The 24,480-nt window shown below is 47.8% G+C and overlaps 1 protein-coding gene across 1 annotated transcript in view; it reads left to right on the forward strand.

Annotated features, from left to right (window-relative positions):
- Window positions 1-855: 855 nt before the first annotated feature.
- CCDC69 (coiled-coil domain containing 69) overlaps window positions 856-24,480 on the forward strand; it is a gene marked incomplete at both ends in the record, with an annotated part of 33,550 nt that continues 9,925 nt past the window's right edge. Inside the window, 4 exons of the mRNA XM_079703391.1 lie at window positions 856-903; window positions 16,769-16,838; window positions 19,922-20,028; window positions 20,530-20,617. Coding sequence (XP_079559517.1) covers window positions 856-903; window positions 16,769-16,838; window positions 19,922-20,028; window positions 20,530-20,617 — 313 coding nt within the window. The remainder of the gene's footprint in view (window positions 904-16,768; window positions 16,839-19,921; window positions 20,029-20,529; window positions 20,618-24,480) is intronic.

A 24,480-nucleotide genomic window follows, 5' to 3' on the forward strand; every position in this document is an offset into this window, starting at 1 on the left:
TCTTTTTCCTGCATTACCACTCCCAGAAACCTCAGCTAGTAACAAAGCAAGGGTAAACAAAAGTTCTTTTTCCCAGACTCTGACATTTTACATCCCTTATTCTCCCTGCATCTGCCTGTCTGCCTCACGAAGTTGTTGTGATGGGCAACATCGATTCAAAATGGATAGAGTAGAATATTACAGGTGCTTGTGAGCTGGAAGGAGCTGTGGACCCAGAAGTGGGGAGGCATTACAATTAAACTTCCCATTATTATGTATTTGTAGGGAAATGGTTGGAAGCTTAGGTTCTGGAGTTAGAACTGGATTTTTATCTGGGCTCTGATACTTACTAGCTTTGTGGGCTTAGGCAAATCACATATCGGAGCCTGATTTTCCTCACCTGTAAAATGGAGGAACTAATACCTTTGTTGCAAGGAGATTGCAAGAAATCGAAATAATATGTGCAAAGAAGCCGGGACAGAAACAACTCAATAAACGGTAGCTGTTGTGTTTACTAAATAATTGTTTTATTTTTTTTTCCCTGGCCTTTTCTCTGCTGCGGGCCTGGAAAGGAATCCATTTATCGTAGGGATCTTTTCGGCCCTGGCCCGAGTTTTCTATCATTTACAAAGATTCTGGTCACCTGCTCAGGCGGCGGTTCTGTGCGCCCAGCCGGCTTCGCTGAGGCCCTGTTTCTCGAGTATTTACGGCGCGCGGCCGCCCCAGCTCCCGCTCAAGTCTGCGCTTCCAGGTTCATTTCAGGGTCTCGCTGGCAGCCCCGGCCGGCGGGCGCGGAGCCGGCAGCGGGGCCAGAACGGCAGGGTCCTCTGGGGGCCCCGGAGTTGGGAGGCGGCGTCCGGGAGTCCCCCGAGGAGGATGGGCTGCGGACACAGCAGGCTGAGCTGCTGCAAACCCCCCAGAAAGGTAAAGGGCGCCGGCGGAGAAGTTTGTCTTCGGAGGGGAAGGAGGGTGCGGAACCACTCCGCCTCAGGGGACCCTCGGCGCCCCGGGTTCCCTCGGGTCGGCCGGGGATGCCGGACGGAGAACAGCTAGAGGCCGGTGCGGAGGGAGGCGGGGAAGACTCGGCCGGGCGGCGCTCTCTCCCCCACGGCCCTGGGCTGAGCCGCGCCGGGCAGCCGAGTTTACAAACACGGCCCCAGGGCCCGGGAAGGGCAGCTGATTCCGGCTGGCGGGCTGGGGAAATGTCTAGTGCCTATGGCAGGTGCCCTTTTCCTTCGGTCTGGGGCTGCTCGCTGTGTGACCGTGGACATGTGACTTGACCTCTCTGGGCCTTGGGTTTTCCCACCATCAAGAGGCAGATTATCTGTAGGGCTGCTACTCAGACGCAGAGTGGTCCACGGCTTTACATCATCGGCATCACCTGGGACCTGTTAGAAATGCAGAATCTCTGGCTGTGCCGCAGACTTACTAAAATAGAACCTTTTAACAAGATGCCCAGGTGATTACACTACGCTTTAAAGTTTGAGAAGTGCTGGTTTAGAGCCTTTTCAGGCCCCGGAGCCGGTGCATGTGGGCTGTCCTAAGGGTAGCTGGGAGGGGCCAACGAGGGAGGGGGAGATCTACCGCCTTCTGCTCCCGTCCCCGCCCTTCCTGTCCCTCCCCCAAGGGGCCTCCGAGCTGGGGCAGGGCCCAGGAGACTCTACTCGGGTTTCTTGCAGTGGGACCAGCTGCCCCTTGGGTTCTGACAAGCCCAGAAGGTCAGAGTCTGGAGCCAGAGGACAACCTGAGGCACAGAGAGGGAAGGGAGGACCCCCACGTCCTGAGCCTTTTTCCTACGACTGCCTGCCCTCCAGCCAGGTGGGAATAGGTGGTCCTATAAACTTGATCAAGTCCCCTGAGACCTCAAGAGACACCCACACACACACACACACACACACACTGTGACACTATCTAGTAATTTTTCATTGAACTTGAGTGTCTGCTGCTTTGCCTGTGCTTGAGCACAAGCTTTTCTGCCTATTGAATATGCAGTACTGTCCCCAACCTGGATGATTCTATTTCCTGCCCTGTGCCTAGTCCAGGGAGAAGAGTTTCTGTCCCAAGTACAGTGCCTCCCCCGCTTTCCTTGCTCCTCCTTTATTCCCAGGTCAAAAAACCTCACCGAGCTCTGACCCAGAAACCCTCCTGTCTTCCCTGGCTCCAACAGGGAAACTGAGGCTTGCCTCCATCAGTGGAAGCAGAGGCTGGCTGATGGGATGATGAGCACATAAACCTGAGCCTGGCTTGAGACTTATAACAAACTGGTGATAGTTGGACATCGATCCTCGGTGTTAACCCCAGCTCTGCCACAAACATCCTGTGTGACCCCAAGTAAGCCATTAGCACTCTCTGGGCCTCAGTTTCTCCCTCTATATGGAGAGGGAGGGCAATGAGCAGGATGATTTCTAAGAGTCTGAGAATCTGTGTTCTCTGCACCTGTGTCAACCTCTTAGTCTGCAAAGTGGGCCAAGGGTGAATTCCATCTACACAGTGGTGGGAGGAGACGAGGAGGAGCCCTGTTCCAGGCCTTGACTCTTCCATAGTCCAGAAGAGGAGACCGCAGTGAGCATGGGTTCCCCTGCCTCGTGGCCTTTCTGAAAACCTCGCCAGCTGTCCCTGTCTGTCCCTGGCACAGCCTGAACTGGACCCCCTGTCTCAAGCTGTGAAGGGCAAGTAAAGTCAGCAGAGACTATCCCTGTGGGAAAGGGCCTTGGGTACCACCTGAGCTGATGCACCCAACATACAGATGGGAGGTTAAAGCCTGGAGAAGGAAGGGTCTTGACCGAGGTCACAGAGCCACTTAAAGTAGAACCCAGGTGTCCAGTCCCCTAGCCCAGTGTTCTTTGTCTCTGCCCCTACTCAGTGCTTCCAGTGGCTTCTTGTTGATTCCAAAGCCCTTTGGCATTAAAGCCTTTACCCTGTTGCCTCAGAGCAGCCTGGCTTTTCTTCCTGCCCCAGCAGTGCCAGGCCCCTGCCCCTGAGTGGCAGGATTTATAAGCTGATTTTGTTTAAAGTTCACGCCTGTTTCCATCCCTTCGTGCTGTGCTCCTGCCTGGTTTCTCATCCAAGTGCCAACCCCTAGAAGGCGTGAGCTTCCAAGCTCATCCCCGGTAGGCTCTCAGCCCCCTGGGGGAGAGGGGTCCTCTGAGGATGGGATGTACAAAAATGAGCTCAGACCGCAGGAGGCTCAGGTCACGACAACAGTGACTCACCCTGAGTGGCAGTTGACAGAGTACTTTCACATCCTGCCGACCTCACAGAAGCCTGGAAGCCAGGCTGAGCTGCCGAATCTTCCCCACTTTATAGGGGAGGAGACTGAGGTTCAAGGGAGGAGTGATGTCCCATAGTCAGTTGGTGGCCAAGCTTTGCAGTGGGGCCTGGTTTTTCTGCCCTCCCCGGCTAGTGCTCACTGCCCCGCACAGAGCCCAGAGCAGGTGCTACATAAATATTTGAGTGAGTGAATGAGGGCCACATGAGAGCCAGACTAGGGGTCAGCCCAGGGTGCAGCAGGAGTATCTCATCCAGCTTTGAGAGACACAGGAAGGCTTCTTGGATGAGGGCTGGGCACACCTTGGCTGAGTGTTGAAGGTTTGGTAGGAGTTACCCAGTCCAGGCAGAAAGGTCAGTCTGAGCAGCGGCTGAGCCTGAGAAGCACAGAGTGACAGTGCTGGTTGTGGAGCATGGGCGTGGCCAGCTGTGAGGAATGAGGCCGGCGCTCTCAGCGGGGCCTTCGCTGGCTAGGGACAGGGGCTTGATCACTAGGACTTCTCAAAGTCCCTCCAGGGGCCAGGCCCTGAGGGTTTGCTGAGTCCTGTGGTCAACAGTACCTGGTGGCCTTAGCTGACTAGCTGTCCTAGATCCCACTGAGAGGCCTGACCTGGGGCTGAGTGTTACTGGGACTTTTGGGGAAAGTTGAAATCCTGGTGAAAAAATGAGGGGATCCCTAGCAGGCTGGATGTGGATACCGAAGAACCACCTGCATTGTGTGGTCCTTCCGAAACCCTTTTTGGCAGAGACTGTGGCTAATGTGGCCACATCCCTGGGAGGATTTGGGAGAAGGCCGGACAGAAAGGGGAAGGGCCGAGGAAGCAAGCCCACGGACTTGCCTGTAGGAGTGACATGGAGAGTACGCAGGGGGGCCTTCCATCCCCAACAGGTTACCCGTCTGGGCCCAAGGTGGGGAGGGACAGCTAGTGCCTCATGGTCAGTCCCCTGTATGTGTGCCTGGTGTCCCCAGGGCTTCGGCTCTGGCGCCACAGCTCTGAGCAGCGCATCAGAGACCCTGGCTCAGCACTGCTCCCGGAGACAGGCCTCGCGCAAGAGGTTCTCTGTGTTCAGTAGCCCTTCAGGAGGGTTTCCATGTAGCAGGCCAGGTGAGAGAGGCAGAGATGCAGAAGTGAACACCATGGGAGAGCCTGGCATGGGCACAGCTAATTTTGAAACAAAACCATAGACACTAAGGACATGGGCTTTAGAACTGGGTCCACATATTCATTTATTAACTCAGCTGTCCGACTCTGGGCCAGGTGCCACTTCAGTTCTGGCTCCATCGTGGATCCATTAAGTGACCGTGGAAGGGACTTGGCTTTTCCGTGCCTCAGTTTCCTCATCTGTAAAATACGTGTGATGTTAGCTCCGGAGTCATAGGGTTCTAAGATTAGGTGAAAGAATGCATGTAATAGAGCCCCTGATACACCAACTGGTAAGTGGCATACCCTCGATAAGACGGAATGTGGGTGAGGACATCACCGCCTGGATTGTACCCAAGAAAAGCAAACAGGGTTGCGGAAGACAGGGGGACATTAATGTCCTTGGCAGGCTGTTGGGTTAGGAAGATGAAGCCTGGAGCCTGGCCACTGCCTTCCAACCTCTGAAGTGTTGTCAAGAGGCACGGGCACAGGGCACAGCCTTGTTCTCTGGTTCCAGGAGGCAGAGTTGTGGCCAATGAGGGGAATCTAAAGGGAGCCAGATTCTGCTTCTCACCAGGAATAAGGGTAGTGAGTTCCCCATCCTGGAGTAGTTCAAGCAGAGGTCAGCTGCGATTGTAGCAAAAATAGAAGAGGGGATGCAAGCCTCGGACAAGGAAGTACTTAGGATTCCACTCAAGACATCTCATTATTGTGATTACTATAATGTTTGAGGCAAAATTTCAGAATTTTGAAAAGTATAAAGAAGTTTTAAAGTAGTTTTTAATCCCACCATGAAGAGGTAGCCTCTGTGTACATTTCAGTGGCATTCTTTCTACTGTTTTCCTACATGTATGATATATGTGAATGTGACTATTTTTGCAGAATTGGGAAAATATTTTATTTATTTATTTGATATTTATTTATGCATTTGTTTTTTGGCTGCGTCGGGTCTTGGTTGCAGCGTGTGGGCTTCTCTCTAGTTGTGGCGCGAGGGCTCCAGAGCTCGTGGGCTCTGTAGTTATAGCGCGGGGGCTTAGTTGCCCCACGGAGTGTGGGATCTTAGTTCCCCGACCACGGTTCAAACCCACGTCCCCTGCATTGGAAGGTGGATTCTTAACCACTGGACTGCCAGGGAAGTCCCTGGGAATATATTTTAAATGATTATATTCTAGTTACTTAATATTTTGTTGGGGGCGTTCTCCCATGTTAAATAGTCCGTGGAAATGTGATTTTTAATGGCCACCTAATGTTCTGTGGATGTTCTGTGGCTTATTTAACCAGTTTGGACACTTGGTTATTTACACTCCCCACTCCTGCCCACCCTTGTGTTTTCATCCTAAGCCGGGAGACTGTGCCTTTTTGTCAGAGGGGAGAGGTTGGGGGAGGGAGGGCCTCCAGGGAGAGATGTCATCTTGGCTGGCTTTTGAAGGTGAAGGGGGGCCAGACACTTGTGTCAGGGTGAATGGGGTACACAAGAGGCAGGGCCCCTGACACCTGGTCGGTAGGAGCAGGGTAAATCTGACCTTTGAACTTGCTTTGCTGAGGGTGGGACAGAGGGTCTGTGAAAGGAAACTGCCTTTCCCTGGCACTGAGCCGTCTGTCCCAAACATTGTGGGGACGTTGCTGTGTATGTGGCCTCTGAGCTTTGCCCAACCCCCAAAATGATGCCCCCCCACCGGAAAAATCATCCTAGTTAAAGTCAATACAGGCTTCCATATATATGACCTCTGACAACCTTGTGAGGTTCAATGCCAGATTTCTATGTTATAAAGAGACATCTGTGCCCTAAAACCCATCAGAATAATTCCTAATAAACCCTTGCCTTGGACACACAACCATTGGTAACACATTTTCTGCACATACATGTTTTTTAATTCTGTTCCTTTGTAGCTGAATTCCCAATCAGCTAGCATGGGTCCCTGAGAGCCTGAGATGCCCCCAGCCACCTCAGGACTTCCGTTGCTGCCTCAGTTGGGTGTTGAGTTTGGGGCCCATGCTTCACGTCATCACTTGTGTTTTTTGGTTATAAAAAGGGCCGAAAAGATAAAACTTCAAATTGTTCGTCCGGAAACAGGATGCCATATAAGTCAAGATGGTGACACTCCTGGTAGGAGGGGCTGCCACTAGACATCTCAGTGTTCATAGGTTGGCTAGTAAGCAAAAGTCTGAAATCTACCTGAAAAAGAGTTCCAAGAGACCTCAGTATAACATTCATGAGCGTTCATGTTCAAAAACCAAACTTGGAAAAAGTTGGGTAGCCCCCATAAAAGGAAGAGTCTGATGGATGGCCTGAGTCCTGGCTCTGACATCTCGGGGTGCACTTGGGTTTCCATCCTCAAGGCCTGCACTTTGTCCTCTCAGTGTCCTCCACCCTCAAAGCACTGTGAGCTATCCCGGATGACTGGTCGACCAGGGACGGGGCCAGGAAGGGAGCAGGACCTGCAGGTGGGTGCAGGGGGAGCTCCTGGGGCCCCGCCCCAGGCAGAGAGAAGGAGAGAGAGAAAATGAGAAATTCCATCTATCTTTAGCATAGATAGATCTAAATCTATCCATCACCCGAAGACAAGCCATCGACTTCTCTCACCAGGTAAATGTGAATCCTTAAAAATCATTTATCTTGTGTCACTTTATTGTCAAATCTGAATCTTCCAGAACATCTAGGCCAAATGCCTCACAATACAGCCATCCCACACCCATGCTTTCCCCCCAGATAAATGATGTACAAACCGACCTACTTCCAGTTTTCCTTCCTCCCCAACAGTGAAGTTCTTTTTCAGAGTGTACAACGAACCTTGTCATTTCTCCACCGCCCCGTGCAACCCTACCCCCTGCCCTCTCCTTGAGAAAACAGCTCTGACATCAGAAAAGTTATCTGTAATGGATTTTGTAATGTTTGTTTATTTGTGGCCATGCCACGCGGCATGCGGGATCATAGTTCCCTGACCAGGGATCAAACCCGTGCCCCCTACAGTGGAAGCACGGAGTCTTAACCACTGGGCCGCCAGGGAAGTCCCTTTAATTGGTTGATTAGTGTCCCTACCCAAACTCACGTACACCCAGAACCTATGAGTATGAGCTTATTTGAAACAGGGTTTTTGCCGATGTAATCAGTCAAGATGAGGTCGTACTGGGTGATGGTGGGCCCTAATCCGAGGACTGGTGTCCTTGTAAGAAGAGGGAACTTTGGACACAGATACACGGGGAGAAGGCCATGTGATGACAGAAGCAGAGATTGGAGTGATGCAGCTACAAGCCAAGGAATGCCAAGGATTGCTGACAACCACTGGAAGCTAGGAGAGAGGGATGGAACAGAAACTCCCTCAGAGCCTCCAGAAGGACCCAACCCACCTGATACCTTGGTTCGGGACTTCTAGCCTTCAGAACTGGAAGAGAATAAATTTCTGTTGTTTTAAGTCACCAACGTCCTGGTGATTTGTTACAGCAGCCCTAAGAAACATATATATTTTAAGGTTAATTACTCCCCACCCTCTCTCACCCCTCCCCCACCTTGCTACCAGTAGAAATGGGCAGGAAGAGCCCAGTGCCTCCCCTTTGGAACCATGGCTTGGCAGAAGGGTAGGGAGCACTGCAAACAAGGAGGTGCTTGGACAAGGCCCAAATGCTGTTGGACACCAGCTGCAGCATCTGCAGAGGAAAGTGCACTGGGCCAGAGGTCAAGAGTGGGTCCCACTCCTGCCTCTTTCACTAACTTGCTGTGTGATCTCAGCTGGTTCTCTCCCCGGGCCTTGATCTCCCCACCAGTAAAATGATCGCCATGGCTGCTTTTAGGTTCCAAGAGAGGTATTTATTCTGCCTGTTGTTCATTGTACACAAGTCAAACGTAAATACACTATTGTTTGAAAAATTCTAAGAATTTAGGCAAAACTGAAGCTCCCCCTCCTTGACTGCAATAATTCTAGTCCTTTCTCTGGAGATGATGACTGACTGCCGTGAGTGTGCGCTTTTCTAGGTAGTTTTTCCTGTGCGTTTACGTACAGTAGAAATAGTTTGTTTTGCCTATTGATATTCTACCAAATGGCTTTCCACTCTTGTTGGTAAACTCCTACTTCATTTTTTTTAAACATATGAGTGGCATTGCCTAGTGTTATATACCTTAGTGTATTGAGCTGGTGCCCTGTTGTGGATATGAGCCTGGTTTCCAGCGTTTCCCTGTTACAAGTGACCCCGCCCTGAGCACCCTGGAGGAGCCACCGTCCTCGCTAACGGGTGCCGGTCTCTGCTGGCCGTGCTATGGCAGGATGGGGGTGCTTGCCGCGTGTACCTTGCGAGGTGGCTGCTGGGCTCTGTCATCTTCTGCTCCAGGCACTGCAGCCCCCCCTTTTACATCCTCTCCACAGGAGCTGCTCAAGAACAGAGGATGGTATGCAGGGTTCAGGACACCCCCCAGACCCTCCTGAGCAAGGGCCCCTCCTTCCTTGTCCTGCAGAGAAGCCCTCTCCATGCAGGGGCTGACAGCTGAGTGTGTCCTACTGCCAGCTCTGCCGTGCCTGGAGCCAGCGAGCGTGACAGGACTGATAGAGGATGAGGTGTCAGGGTGACCTCACTCTGCGCCTGCTTTTGCATCCACAGCATACCAAAGCCAGAAGGGCCCTGATGTATCCCATTGCCCAAGTCCATGCCAGAGAGAGGAGGAAACAGAAGCCCAGAGAGGGGAGGGTGCTTCCCCAAGGTCACACAGCAAGCACGTAGCAAGTCAGGGGCCTGACTCTGGACTCCGACTGGGGAGTTTGCCATTGGGCTGATGAGACAGGGGAATATCCAGCCGTGTATCTATGCCCTCAGCCCGTCTCTTCCCCCGCTGTGGCCACTGACACCGTTTTCTGTCCCACTCCTTCAGGGTCCTTCTGCCTGGCGGGCTGACCCAAATGCTGGAAATGGTACCGAGTGCTTCTGCCAGCTCCGGGCCCTCTCAGGCGAGAAGAGCTGGCAGACCCCCTGGGAGGCTGATACGGGACAGGAAAAGGTGGGCTCTAGGGAGGAAGGAAGGGGATATGGTATACTGGAAACCCTTTCCTGGCCTCAGCCCCTCCATCTGTGAGTGAGGGGTTGGGCCCTGCGCTCACTGTCTGCCGTGGGTGGGCTCAGCAGGTGCGTGGGAGGGAAGTGGTTCTGCCCTCCCCTGAGATGTCTTTCGTCAGCTGGTCAGATGGGAGGGATGGAGGCCACATCCGCCCCTGACTTGGGGTGTTCTAGGGGCATCGTAGGTATTCAGAGAATAGGCGGGGCCTCCTGACACAGCTGAGAGGTACTGGCTGGTGCTCCTACCTTTCATTCGGTTGCGTGGTCACGTCGGTATGTCCCCAGGCAGACACTGGCTGATGCTGACGCCGTCATGTGTAAAATGAACAAGTTGAAGTAAACCTTTGGTGTCCCTGGCTGCGTGAAAATGAAATCACATTCAGGCATTGCTTTGGCAAAATACTTCTGCCCATCTTAGAGATGGGGAAGCTGAGGCCTGTGATTATGGTGTTCTTACGTCCGAGGCTCTGTAGTTTGGGTGTGAACGCTAACATTTCTCAACAGCCCTGAACATTTAGGTCTTGCCTCTCCTCCACCCGAAGTCCTGGCGGGGCCCCTTGGGCCTCCGCCTCCACAGGCCTCTGCCGCCACCTCCTTCCTGCCTCTACCCTCAGCCAATGGGCTCTGCTGTGGTTGTTCAGATCCCGAAACCAGTGGTGCCAGGGGCCCCACCCACACTGAGTTCTGACACCGGAAAGGCAGCTCTGATACTGCAGAAGGTTGTGACATGAGTCCCTTGAGGCTCAGAATCCCCTAAACGTTTGGCTACTTGGATCAATCTGGTGCATGCAAGAAGGACGCGGAAGGGGCTCCGCCTCGAGTCTGGATTCCCTTTAGGGCTCTGCTCCCTGCTTTGCGGCCTCTGACAAGCACTGCTCACCTCCCCTCTGGGCCTCAGTTTTTCCATCTGGAAATAGGAGGTGAGGATTGGGATAAACTGTCTCTAGGGGCCCTTCCATCCCTGTCTTCTGGGTCCCAGTAAGCCTTCCTCAGCCAAGGTGGGTGTGATAGAACTATGCGGCCAAGGGAAGCCAGGGCTGTGGCTTATGGGGGTGGCAGAGGAGCTTGGTGAACTCTTAAGTGCCCTTTGATTACTAAATTCTCGAAGCTAAGCAGGAGTAATGAGGCCATAAATCACACCATTCAATCAGAAATACACAATGCCTAAAGGCCTATGAAGAAGACCGAGTGATGGTCCCTAAACCAAGGTTAAACCAAGTGTCTTCAGGAAAGGCCAAGCCAGCCTTAGGGCTTGGCTTGCATCCTAGTGGGATTCCCAAGGGAAGGAATAGCTGGGAAGTTTCTATTCAAGTTGCTTCTGCCTTCCTCATTCCTTCCTCATGAGGCTCAGAATTTGAGGGAAGTGAGGAGTCTATCCTGGACACTTTAGTATGAGACTATGAAAATTCACCCCAAAGTACCGCAACCTGAATAATACTCAACAGAGCCCCCGGGGACTCTGTTAATGTTGGTGGGTTTTACATACGGCCTGCACTAGCTAAACACTTGATGCTTACCAGAGGTCTTTACTTGTTGAACATCAGGGATATTTTATAGAATTATTGACAGCTAGAGTTGAGGGCCCTCTGAGATCACTCAGTCAGTCCAACCTGCAAAATGAAGTTTGCCTCTTGTTGTATGCTACCAGTGACAGAGAGCTCACTACCACCACCCCACCCTCCAATAAGGCAGCCTATCTCTATTTGGGACAGTTCTGAGATTCTTCATATTGCACTTGAAACTTCTAGTCCTTGGACACCATCTTGCCCTTCAAGGCTGTGGACTACACACTAGCAGCTTCTACCTCATGGCAGTCCTGCAGAGATTTGAAGACGGAGTCCAGAGTTTTTTCTTTTTGTTTTTGGTTTTTGCCTATTCTCGAGGCTGATCAACTATTATTAACAGTCCCTCCTGTCACTTGGTTTGAATCTACTACCACATCTTGTCAGATCCTCTTGGACACCTTCCATTTGGTCAATTTACCCTCCAAAATGCAAGCATATTCGAGAGGGTCTCACCAGGCCCAGTCCGAGCTTGCCTGGCTTCCTCACGGCTCTGGGCCCTGTCCTCCCGCTCTGCCTGGACCCTGTCTGCTTTCGGAGCCGTGTTCTACCTTCTACCGCGGACCAGGTTTGCTTCTGGTTGACCCCAGAGCAGAGCTCTGGTCTGCTTGACAGCAAGGAGCTGGGCCCCAAAACGGTGCATGTCACCAAGATGGAGGGGCCCTGTTTCCAGCCCTCTTAGTTGAAGGGCTGCCCTGGAGCCCAGAAGGACCGAGGAGAACATCTGTTCCAACCCTGACCCATCACAGATAGGTCCAGAGAGGGGACAGCACTTCCCTCAAGTCACACAGTGAAGCTGGAACCTGGGTCTTCTGGCCTCTCCCCCAGTCCTGGGTTCTCCCTCCATCCTGTGCTGCCAGCTGCCACCTCATAGCTTTCTTTGCGCAAGTTTCCATTGACACAGGAAGCTGCCAGCCCTCTTCCAGAGCTCAGGCAGGATGCCCCTCCCAGTCTGAGGCCTGCCCCACTCTGCTTTTGGAAGGGAAAATTTTTGTGGCCCCCTCCCAGCTCCTGTCCTCTCCCACTGCAGGGTGAACTGTGCTCCATGACCTCTGAGGAGGAAGCAGCCAAGGCCCCACCGTGGGAATTTTCCATGCAGTAGTTGCTTATCGATTCCCGCTCAGCTCTGGGCTGTGTGTCCTCAGGCTTTGGGGAGCCTCAAAATCACCTGGATGGGTTGGTAGATCAGAGCTTCCCAGCACACACACACCACCCTCGGAAACTGTAGGTCTAGAACTCGGCCTGGGAGCTGTGTTAAGCAGGGACTTCAGGTGGTTCTAATACACGAGACCCTCTATTAGGCCTGGAAATTCCTAGAAATATTGTTCTGGGCATCATAACAGATACTGGGGCAAATCCAAAGTCGATTTCAAAAGTGGTCCCTGTCCTCAGGGAGCCCCTTGGACTAGCAGAAGTACAGGTAACTGGGTAGCTACTCATATAGGTGTCTGAACAGGCCCTGGAGCGTAGCACTGACAGGAGCTAACTCAGCCCTGGGGAGAGGCCAAGTAGAAATAATATATGAGCTGGGCCTGGGAGCCTGAGAAATTATTGACCACGTGTCATGCTGGGATGGTCTTGAACACACGGTTGTGCATCTTGCGGCCAGGAGCACAGTAGGTTTTGGCCTAGCAAATTGGTCAACATGAAAAAAAATTTTTTAATTAAAGAAAAAAAAAAGACACTAGTCCATGTAGACAAGGTTGCAGTGAAACTGGCCTTCTGTGTGTTATTAGTGGGTGCGTTAATTGATAGAACTTTCTGGAGAGTAGAGCCAGTAATTTTATTTTATTATTATTTTTTAATCTTATATGACTTTTTTTTAAATTAATTTATTTTTGGCTACGTTGGGTCTTCATTGCTGCGCGTGGGCTTTCTCTAGTTGCGGCGAGCGGGGGCTACTCTTCGTTGCGGTGCCCGGACTTCTCATTGTGGTGGCTTCTCTTGTTGCAGAGCACAGGCAGAGCCAGTAATTTTAGATGTGTGAAAAATTTTATAAATCAGTATGTTCTCTAAAGCATGATTTGGAAATTAAAAAATGGAAATAATGTAAATATTCAACAGTGGATTATTATTATTATTATTTTTTGTCCGTGCCATGCGGCATGTGGGATCTTAGTTCCCCAACCAGGGATCGAACCTGTGCTCCCTGCATTGGGAGCACGGAGTCTTAACCACTGGACCACCAGGGAAGTCCCTCAACTTTTTTTCCCTCAATGTGAAAAAAAAAAAAAGATGTGGATTTTTTTTTCACATCTGGATTTATGTTTATTCACATGTGGGAGGGAATAACATTTTACAGTTAGATCACAAATATCAGAAAGCTACTCAAAGTGGGAGCTTCATAGAAATGTTAGAGAGTGGAAGGAGATACATGAAGGCATTATTTTTTTTAAAAAGCAAATTCTTTGCGGTCAACATATTCTTGCAAACTATTTTGAAAATGAAACACTCAATTAGATATTGAGTAATATTAATGATTTAAAACCAGTGGAGGGGGCTTCCCTGGTGGCGCAGTAGTTGAGGGTCCGCCTGCCAATGCAGGGGACACGCGTTCGTGCACGATCCGGGAGGATCCCACATGCTGCGGAGTGGCTGGGCCCGTGAGCCACGGCCGCTGAGCCTGCGCATCTGGAGCCTGTGCTCCGCAACGGGAGAGGCCACAGCAGTGAGAGGCCCACGTACCGCAAAAAAAAAAAAACAGTGGAGGTTGTATGGATTAAAAAACCATTCAACTGTGGATTATTGATTAAATGATCAAATTCACCCGTAAGGATGTCATACTCAAGTCATTAAAATTAATATATTTACAGAATATTTAATGCCATCTAGTAAATGCTCATATTTGAAAAAGATGTAAGAAAGTATATATAATATTCCAATAATGAATAAATATGTATTATTTATTACCACCATAATTGGCAAAAGATGTTTACCAATATTTAGATATTAAGAAAATGGAGAGGAGAACAGTAGAGTGAGGACAGTTTATGAGTCTTGAATGTCATTCTGAAGGAGTTATCCTGGGGGCAGGGGTGCCATCAGGATCTGGAGACTCCAGCACAAGGCCATGTCCTGCCTAAGGTCTGGAAGCTGTTAGTGGAGAAGAGTTTTTCACCTTCTGTGGTGGTTATTTGGGAGAAGACAGTTTCTCATGAGCTTTATGAACTTTTTTCAGGCAACCTGAGGCCAATGGCAGCCCAGAAGATCTAGGAAAGCACTGTGCGTCTTTGCTCTTGCCATGCTTTTCAGACATAACGTCTCTACTGTTCTGAGACCTTGTTCTTATGCTGATTTTGACATCGAGGTCCCGTTAGACAGTGTCTTACCTCCCCAGCTCCAGTTTCCTCCCTTGTAATAACTCTTGCCTCTCACTGCGGTTGAGAGGATCTGAAATCAGACACTCAGAGTTTGAACGCCATGGGCGTCGTTGGGTGAAACTAAGACCTCCTCACCTCCACTTCACAAAGGAGGAAGTGGGAGCCCGGAGGAGGAAGGAGACTTGTCCAAATTCGTCAAAAAGCCAAGACTGGAATTCTGGAAATCTCACTCTCATAAAAACGTTGACCAGATTAGTGTAACCAGTGGTGGCAACAGGGACAAGACAACCGTTGGTGTTTATCTCCCTCCTTCCTCCAGCCCAGGGTGGAGAGGCTGGCTCCTGTCACTTCCCCAGAATCCTGTGTTGACAGCTTGTGCCTGGGCCAGGCGTCCCCTCTCCCATGGGCAGGAGGGCGGAGACTTCACAGGGTGGGTGGAGGGAGGGTGACAGGCGTGCCAGCCACTGAGCAGATGTGGGGACCAGGGCCTGGGGGAAGCACTGTGCCTTGCTCAGTTTGCCAGGATTTCACGCTGCACCAGGCCCTGTCCCAGGCACTGTGGGGCAGGAGCAGAATGTCCTAGAAGCCTTCCCTTCTCTTCCTTTCTCAACCGGAAGTATGCTTTCTAGCAGCATTTCATTCATTCTCAAGTTCAGGAAATTGTTAACAATTTTTATTTTATTAATCTATTATCACAGAAAAAAGTAAAGCTTTTCCTTTACAATGATAATTCACAATTGAATGCTTTCATAGCCTTTTCACAGGCTGACTTATTGAAGTGTTTTTTAAAATGGGAGCCTAGGGACTTGCCTGGTGGCGCAGTGGTTAAGAATCTGCCTGCCAATGCAGGGGTCACGGGTTCGAGCCCCAGTCTGGGAAAATCCCATATGCTGCGGAGCAACTAAGCCCATGCATCACAACTACTGAAGCTCGCGCACCTAGAGCCTGTGCTCCGCAACAAGAGAAGCCACTGCAATGAGAAGCCCACACTCCGCAACGAAGAGTAGCCCCCGCTCACTGCAACCAGAGAAAGCCCATGTGCAGCAACGAAGACCCAACGCAGCTAAAAATAAATTAATTAATTAATAAAAATAAAATGGGGTCTAGAATATCTATTTTTTTTTAATCAGAACACTTTTTCAAGGTATAATTGAGAAGTAACATTAATTTCAGGTGTACAACCTAAGGATTCAATATTTATATACATTGTGAAATGATCACAATAAGTCTAGCTAACATCCTAGAGCATTTTGAAAAGTATACAAAATGGCTTAAATTTTTTTTCTACCCCAGATCCTGGTCCAGTGGCCAGTGCCAGACTTTGACCAGCTTTTCACCTCTCTGGGGTGAAATGAGAAAATTAAAGGTGTGAATGTGTGTGTAACGTTAGGTAAGATGTTACTTCCCCTTTCCTGGAAGAACTATCTTGAACTTTCCTTAATATACTTTGGAAGGTTAAAATGTCTTCTATTTTATGAAATGATAGTGATAGTCTGTAAATAATTTTTGTCAGCATCCTTTCTTGTCAACCCATGTCAATTCTCCTATTTCAAAATATTATTTATGAAAACTGAAATCTGGGAGCCACTGACACTGCCTTGTGGTACAGAAGGCCCTTTTGCCTCCGTTCTCTCCTTTGATCAGATTCAACCCACACTGGCCAAGGTTGGTTAAAGTGCCCACTAGGTATGGCTTAAATACTTGACTCTGCCAGTTGTCCCCTGATTTACCTTGATTGACTCCTCACCTACCTCAGCCTTCTCATCTTTAAATTGGGGGGCATTCGTATTTCCCAAGGTCCTTCTAAAGATTACCTGAGATAGTATAGATAAGACAGCATAGTGCCTGGGACATCCTGGCTGCAGTATCTCACCCCCATCTGTCACGTTAAGTACTGCTGTCTCCTTATAGTTGGGGAAACAGCCCTTCTAGCAGAGAAGAAGCATAGTAAAACATGGCTCGAACTTTGATGCTCTGCTTTCAATACAGGGAAGTTGGCTGGAAGTTGTGGTAGCCACAAGCCCTGAGAGGGAAGGGGAATTGTCTCTGAACTGGGGGTTAGGAAGTTTTAGGACACCTAAAGGCCATAACTGGGGTGAGGGTAATAGCAGAAGGTCTGGCCAAGTCCCTAGAGAAGGAAGATAAGGGCAGAGAGGGGCCCATGGTTGGTGGCCAACCCAAATCACAAGAATCTAAGGAGAGACCAACCATCATCAAACTCCCCGCGGAGGGTTTCCCTGGCCAAGATGAGAAATTCTGCTCTGAGAACCCTTTCCCCACAGAGGGAGTGCTGCCTCGGTATGGTGAGGAAGGAAGCCTAAGTGAACTGGGCCTAGAGCCGGGTTTGGCACAACTGGAATTCCTGTCTTGCCTTTAGAAGAATCTTACCGTAGCATCCATCCCCACACTGACCTCCTACCTTCTTCCTTCATCCTCATTGTTGTCTCATTTCTTCCAGAGGCGCCAAGGACCAGATCAGCCTCCCAGACCAGAGCTGCAGGAACTGGGTCCCTTCAATGGTGACACAGGTGAGTAGGCAGCCCTATAAATGCCCTCTCTGACATCTATGAGATTTCCTACTTTATAATCAACAGACATGATATGGCTATTTAATTACCTCACAAGATTTTACTTAGGTTACATTAATAGGAGTATCATGTCTAAAATCAGGGAGGTGATAGTTCTTCCCTGTTCCCGACTATTGATACCACACCTGGAGTGCTGAGTTTATTTCTGGAAAATACATTTTCAGAGGAATCCGGAAAAATTGGAGAGTACAGTGGAGAAAGATGAGGCTGGTAAGGAATCTGGAAACCATGTCTTGAAGGAACAGTTAAAGAAACAGAGGATATTACAATAAAACACAACAGTTCTCTCCAAGTGACTGAAGTGCCCTCATGGAGAAGAAAGATGAGGCTTGTTCAGTGACCCAGAGATCAGTACTAGGGCCTCAATGTAGCAGAAACAGGCTGGCAGAATTCAGTTCAATCTCAAAGGATGTTTTGTGTGGTTGTTGGTTTAACATCATCAGAGATACTTCATAATAGGACGAGCTCTCCATCTCTGAAAGTGTTTCATTACCACCTGGAGGCTGTCAGGGATATTGTAGATGAAGTTCAAGTACCAGATAAGCACCTGGGTCAGAATTCAGAGGTTCTCCAATCTGAATGTACATAAGAATTACCTGGGGTGTGTGATTTTCAAAAGTACAGATTCAGGGGCCTCACCACAGACCAACTAAATAAGGATCTCTGGGAGCAGGGCTGAAGACTCTGCATTGTTAGTGATGATAAATCTTTTGAATAAGCTTCTCCCCAGTTGGGGCCAGTCTGGTACTGCTGACCAACATTTGGGACCCTGAGCCAAAAGATTTATGAGAGCTGATCACGACCACTGCCTCCAGCCAGGACCCAGGGCTCAGACTTCCTATCTGATGGACTGACCACAGCCTCTTCCCTCACATTTCTTGTCATATCTTGTACCCAACCTGGCCTATGAAGTTCTGTAGTAATATTACTACTACATTTCCTTTTATTTATTTATTTATCTATGGCTGCATTGGGTCTTCGTTGCTGCTCGCAGGCTTTCTCTAGTTGCGGTGAGCAGGGGCTACTCTTCATTGCAGTGAGCTGGCTTCTCATTGCAATGGCCTCTCGTTTCAGAGCACGGGCTCTAGGCTCGCGGGCTTCAGTAGTTGTGGCACGTGGGCTCAGTAGTTGTGGCTTGCAGGCTCTAGAGTGCATGCTCAGTAGTTGTGGCGCACACGGGCTTAGTTGCTCCACGGCATGTGGGATCTTCCCAGACCAGGGATCAAACCCGTGTCCCCTGCATTGGCAGGCGGATTCTTAACCACTGCGCCACCAGGGAAGTCCCTATTACTCTACTACATTTATAATAATGCTAACAATGCTAGTATTAGCTTCCAATGCTTGTCATGAGCACCGAGGAATATTTAGAGAACATTTAGTGAACAATGAAGAGTACTTATTGAGCACCTCCAAATGCCTGGCACTACACTTAGTGCTTTTTAAAATTCATTCATTTGTTGTGTTTTTTAGATTCTACATGTAAGTGGTAACATACAGTATTGGTCTTTCTCTGACTTAGTGCACTAAGCATAATACTCTCTAGGTCCATCCATGTTGTTGCAAATGGCAGAATTTCATTCTTTTTTATGGCTGAGTAATACTCCTTTACATGTATATACTGCATCTACTTTATGCATTCATATGTTGATGGACACTTAGGTTGCTTCCATGTGTTGGCTATTGTACAATTACTGCTTTTTATGCATAAGCTGGTAGAACAAGGTGGTAGCTCAGAATGTTTGCTGTGGAATCCAATTGTTTAGGTTCACAGTCCTTTATCCCGATTGTGAACTGGGTGATCTTGCGCAGGTTACATGATTTCTTTGTCCCTCAGTTCCCTTATCTGTGACATGGGGATAATCATAGTGCCCACCACTCTGGGTGGTTGTGAGGATTCAGTGAGTAATACCTGTGAGATACTTGGAACAGAGCTGGGCATGTTTCTGAGCATGGTAGGCGCTCTTTATTGTTGACCTGCTGTTGTTATTTTTATCGCCATTGTTTTCTGACTTAATCATCTCAATAGCCCCAGGAGGTAGGTATTATCATTATCCTGATTTAACGTATTGGGTAATTAAGGCGAGGGTGGGTCCCTGCCTTAGGTGAGACCCAGAGCCTGTTGGACTCAGAGTGGCATCACCAGGCCTGTTTCAGGGTTTCCCTGTAGACTTCCTGTTTGCGTCTCCTCACTGTTCACACCAGCCTCTCTGCCCCCCGCTTCGGGGGATGCCGAAGGTGAGGGGTCACACACTCAGACACAGGGCCCAGCAGGTAAAGTGTGTGACCAAGTGGCCCCTTACACGCGTCCTCTGTGAGGAGAGGTAAGGACAGTGGCAAAGGGCAGAGCCACATCCTGGACGGAGGGAAAGGCAGCTGCCCCTCAGCCCAGCTCCTGCTTTGACACTAAGGCACACACCGCCACTTCTTTGGCTTCTTCAAGATAAGTTGGAAATCTGTCGTATTAAGTAAAATCTGCCTAGTTATTAAGCATCAGCCACTGTTTGTTTTTAATTTAGATATTAGGTAGAGCAGCGGTCCCCAACCTTTTTGGTACCAGGGACCGTTTTCGTGGAAGACAATTTTCCCAAGGACTGGGGCGTGAGGCGGGGGCGGGGGGGGATGGTTTCGGGGTGACTCAAGCGCATTACTTTCATTGTGCACTTTATTTCTATTATTATTACATCAGCTCCGTCTCAGGTCATCGGGCATTAGATCCCGGGGGTTAGGGACCCCTGGGGTAGAGCAAATAGCACCTTTATGGGCTGAACGTGTCCCGTGAGTTACCGGCTCTGCTATAGATCCCAGGGGCAAAATGAGACCCCTGGCTCCTGCACTTTATGAAGGAGGGTCTCCAAAGTCAGGGAGATTTAAAGGGCTGCCTCTGGAGGTTGATCCCCGAGCTGAGACCATTCTTGAGGAGGAGACAGGCTCCCCACCCCTTAGCTTGAGCCTCATACACCCTCTCTGCTGGGCCTGGTCCCAACCTCTGCTCTGTGATTTTTTTTTTCCTCCCTCACCTATAGCCACAACTGTCCATCTCTGTGCATCTGAGGAGCATGAACAGTACCAGAAGGCTATCACCAGAATTCTCCAGCAACACGAAGAGGACAAGAAGAAATGGGCACAGAAGGTAAGTCCCAGCCCCTCTTTTCCTCCTGCTCTGCTAACCATGTTAAATCCCAGAGTGAGGCATCTTTTGGTTTTATTGTTGGTGTAAGTATCTCTTACTTGTTTTGCCAGGAAGAGAGTCCTGTATCTGTTGAACAAATATTTGTAACTGCTGGCATATAATTCATTATATTCATTCTATGCAATAAAAGGTGGGGAAACACTAACATAACAAAGGGCTTCCTGCCTTCAGTGGCATCAGGATTAGAAGATTCCAAAATCCCTTTCCACCTGGTAAATCTCTGGGAGCCCCCTTCTAAGCCCTAAAGAAGGCAAAGTCAGCCACACCTGCTGTGTCTTGGAGGCCTTGTGCCCTCTCTGGGCACATGTCATTCCCATCACTCAGATCAGCGGGTAGGACTCTGGTCACCAACTTCCAAAAGGCTCCAGTGTCGGTGAGTGAATAGGTGAGGCTGCTCTGAACCTACGCAATCTCATCCTGCTCTGGACCCTCGGCCCCCAGGTGGAGAAGGAGAGGGAACTAGAGCTTGGAGAGAAACTGAATGAACAGCGAAGAGTCCTGGAGGGAGAGCATGCGGAGGTCCTGAGAGGTAAGGACAAGATGCACTTGGGAAGGTGTGGAACGGACTTCTTCTGTTCCACCTGCTGAGTTCAAACGGGACTCCCACTGTCCCCTCCCTCTCACCTCTGGTCCATAAGCAGTTGGCCACTTCAGGGCTAGAGTTTGCAGGGTCCTTCAACTTGTCCTTTCAGGCATGTAAAATCTGACCCCATCCTTTGTTTTACCTTAGTTGAGAGGTGTTTTTCCTTTCCATTTTAAAAGCAATTCGTATTCATTACAGGAAATATGGAAAACCTTGACAAATAGGAGAATTTTAAAATATCTGTTGTCCTTCCCCACAATGATGACGGCTCTTACAATTTATGGTTAGGTTGATTATTTTTTTCAAGTAACTTTCTTTCCTTTTACATGTGATGTGCTCATGATAGAAAATTTAGAATGTATGGATTAAACAAAAAGATCTTACAGCATAATGGTTGGATCTCAGACTCTGCAAATGGTCTCTGGGTTTGAATCCCAGCTTCACCATTTACCATCTGTGTAACCTTGAAGAAGTTAGTTAACCCTTGCTCATAGGGTCTTTATAAGAATCAAACAATTTAATTTATAGTTAGATAGATAGATAGATGAAGGAATCTAGAACAGTCCCTGATAGTTCACAAGATACTTAGCAAGTATTTATTAGTATTTATTATTTTATTACTGAGAAAATTAAAATTGTGTATAATTCCACCCAGAACTAATCACTGCTACCCCTTTGTTTATAGATCCCTTTTACTTCTTTTGTGTGTATTTACCTAGAATATATATCTATGCACATACACACACTTTGGGGGGAGGAGATAAATTGATTTTTTCACTTTGAACTGTATCAACATCATTAAACTCCTGTAGCACAGTTTTAGTAACTACATAGCATTCCAGTGTGTACCCTTGCTCATTTAACTGAGCCCCTTTGGTGAGGCATTTCGGCAGTTTCAAACTTTTGCCATTGTTTATAATAGCAGTGATACACAGCGAACCTCATTTTGTAAAATATTTGCCACACTCATGATTTTATCGTTAGAATAACATCCTAGTAGGGTTGGTATGGCAAAGTTTATGTACGTGTATCTTTTATTTTGGTAAAATACACATAAGATTTACCATTAGTGACATTTACTCCATTCACAGTGCCTTGCAACCATCACCACTGTCCACTTCCAGAACTCTCTCATCCTAAAGGCAAACCCCATACCCACTAAGCAGTCACTCCCAAACCCCACCCTCACCCTTCCAACCTCCCAGCAACTACCAATCTGCTCTGAGTCTCATGGCTTTTCCACTGCGGACACTCATGTAAATGGAATCATACAACCCCTACATCTGGCTTCCTTCACCCAGCATAACATTTCCAAGGCTCATCCATGCCGCAGTGTGCATTTGCACTCCATTCCTTTTTCTCCCCCCATTTTTAAAATTACTCCATTCCTTTTTGTGGCTGAATAATATTCCATTGCCTGGGTACCCCACACTCTCTTATCCATTCATCAGTTGATAGATACCTGGGCTATGAACCAGTGCCACCAGTACAAGCACCTACTTGAACACCTGCTTTCAGTTCCCCCTGGGTGTACGCTTAGGAGTAGAACTGCTGGGTCACATGGTAATTCTATGCTTAACTTTTTGAGAAACCACCAAACTGTTTTCCACAGTGGCTGCACCACTTTTCAGTTCCAATGTCAATGCACAAAGGTTCCAATTGCACCACATCCTTGCCAACACTTGCTAGTTTCCATTGTTGTTGCTATTATTATTATTGCCATCCTAGTGATCACAAAGTGGTATCTCATCATGGTTTTGATTTGCATTTCCCTAATGACTAATTTTGCTGAGCACCTTTTCATGTGCATGTTGGCCATTTGTATAGCTTCTTTGGGGAAGGTTATCTAGGTCTTTGATGCTATTGAAATTGACCTTGAAAATGTTATACCAATTTTTCTTTAATCATCAGTATTTGTATGACGTTCCCCAGAATTATTTATCTTTTTTAAAACACAGTTAAGATTATTTTATATGTAAAAATTTATATCTTGTTCTTTTTATTTAACATTGTATCAAACATGTTTCCAAGTAATTCTTCTGCTACTAAAATGTAAAATCTAGACCACTGCATACATGGTTTTCCTTATTTCCTGTGAGTCTAGACATATAGGTTTTAACTATTGTAAGTAACACTGCACTAAACGTGTTTTGCATAAAGATATGCCCACATTTTACATTATATCCTTAGATTCCCAGAAATGGAATAACTAGAACAGAGGTCTGAACAATTTTAAGAATCTTGAAACATATTGCAACATTAACGCAATTTTGAAATAGAATTGAAGCCCTTGCCCTGGGAATTTGAAGGGTTGCATTTTAATACTAATACACTCCGTGAAACTGGGTCTGTCACTGGACCTTAGTTCACTTGTATATCTCTAAAACCTACCTTGAATCTCCTTTCAGTATGTGTATCTCTAAAATCTTCCTTCCCTCCCTCTCAAGGCTATTATGGGAAAACAACTTTCTTCTCCAAGCAGAGCATTGCTTTGATATTAATTTTAGCATTGTAAATATATTGATAAGAAAATTTTCCTACTGTAAAAACCCCAGAGGGGAAGGGACTGCCTGTCTCGAGTTCTTCCCATCAGTCAGAATTCTTTCATAGTTACTTTTAAATTGCTTGGCACCGATTAGGTGCTGCCTAAGTGTGTATTAAATGAATGACTAAAATAACAGCATGGGGGAAGTATAACTGGGAGAGGCTAGAGGTGGTTATTCACATTTGATAACCTTGTTGTCTTTAATTTTCTATTTTTGTTTTTATTTTTTAATTATTATACATTAAAATTGACTTTCTGATATACAGTTTCATAAACTTTAACACATGTGTAGATTCATACAACCATCACCATAATCCAATATAGAACAGTTCCGTCACCCCCAAAACACTCTCTCAGACTGCCCATTTGTATTCACATCCTCTCTCACCCCAACCCCTGACAACCACAGATCTGTTCTCCACCACTATGGTTTTGTCTTTTTGAGACTGTTAGAGAAACAAAATAATACAATATAATTTTTAACATTGTCCTCTTTCCCTCATCATGATGCCTTTGAGAGTCATCCAAGTGGCTGGGTGTATCAATAGTACCTTCTTTTTCATGGCTGAGTTGTGATCTAGTGTTCACTCATCCCCTTGTCCCAGGGGGGACAGGTCGTTTCCAACTTGAGGCAATTATGAATAGAGCTCTTCTAAACATTTGTGTACAGGTCTCTGTGTGTTCTTAAGTTTCTTGGGTAAACACCTAGGAGTGGAATGGATATGATAAATGTATGTTCAGCTTTATGAGAAATGACTAAACTGCTTTCCTAAGGGGCCATCTTTTTACATTCCCATCAGCGATGGATGAGTTCCACTGTTCCTTTCCACCAACACTTGTCAATACTTTTTATTTTTTGCTGTTCTAATAAATAAGCAGTGATGACTCACTGTGGGTGTAATCTGCATTTCAGTAATGACTAATCATGTTGAACATCTCTTCTTGTGTTTATTTGCTGTCTGTATAACCTGTTTGGTAAAATGTCTGTTCAAATCCTTTGCCCATTTTAATTAGCTTGTTTGTTCTTACTGTAGAGTTTTGAGAGATCTTTATATATTTTGGATACAAGTCCTCTGTATTTGCAAATATTTTCTCCTAGTCTGTGTGGGTGTTTTGGTTTTGTTTTCTTTTCTTTTCTTTTTCATTCTCTTAATGGCTTTCACAAAGCAAAGCTTTAACTTTGATAAATTCCAAAGTTATTTTTTCTTTTATCAATTATGCTTTTGGTGTCATATCTAAGAACTCTTTGCTGAACTCTAGGTAA

The sequence above is a fragment of the Hyperoodon ampullatus genome (genome assembly GCF_949752795.1).
Source record: "Hyperoodon ampullatus genome assembly, chromosome: 4".
Classification (NCBI taxonomy): Eukaryota; Metazoa; Chordata; class Mammalia; order Artiodactyla; family Ziphiidae; genus Hyperoodon; species Hyperoodon ampullatus.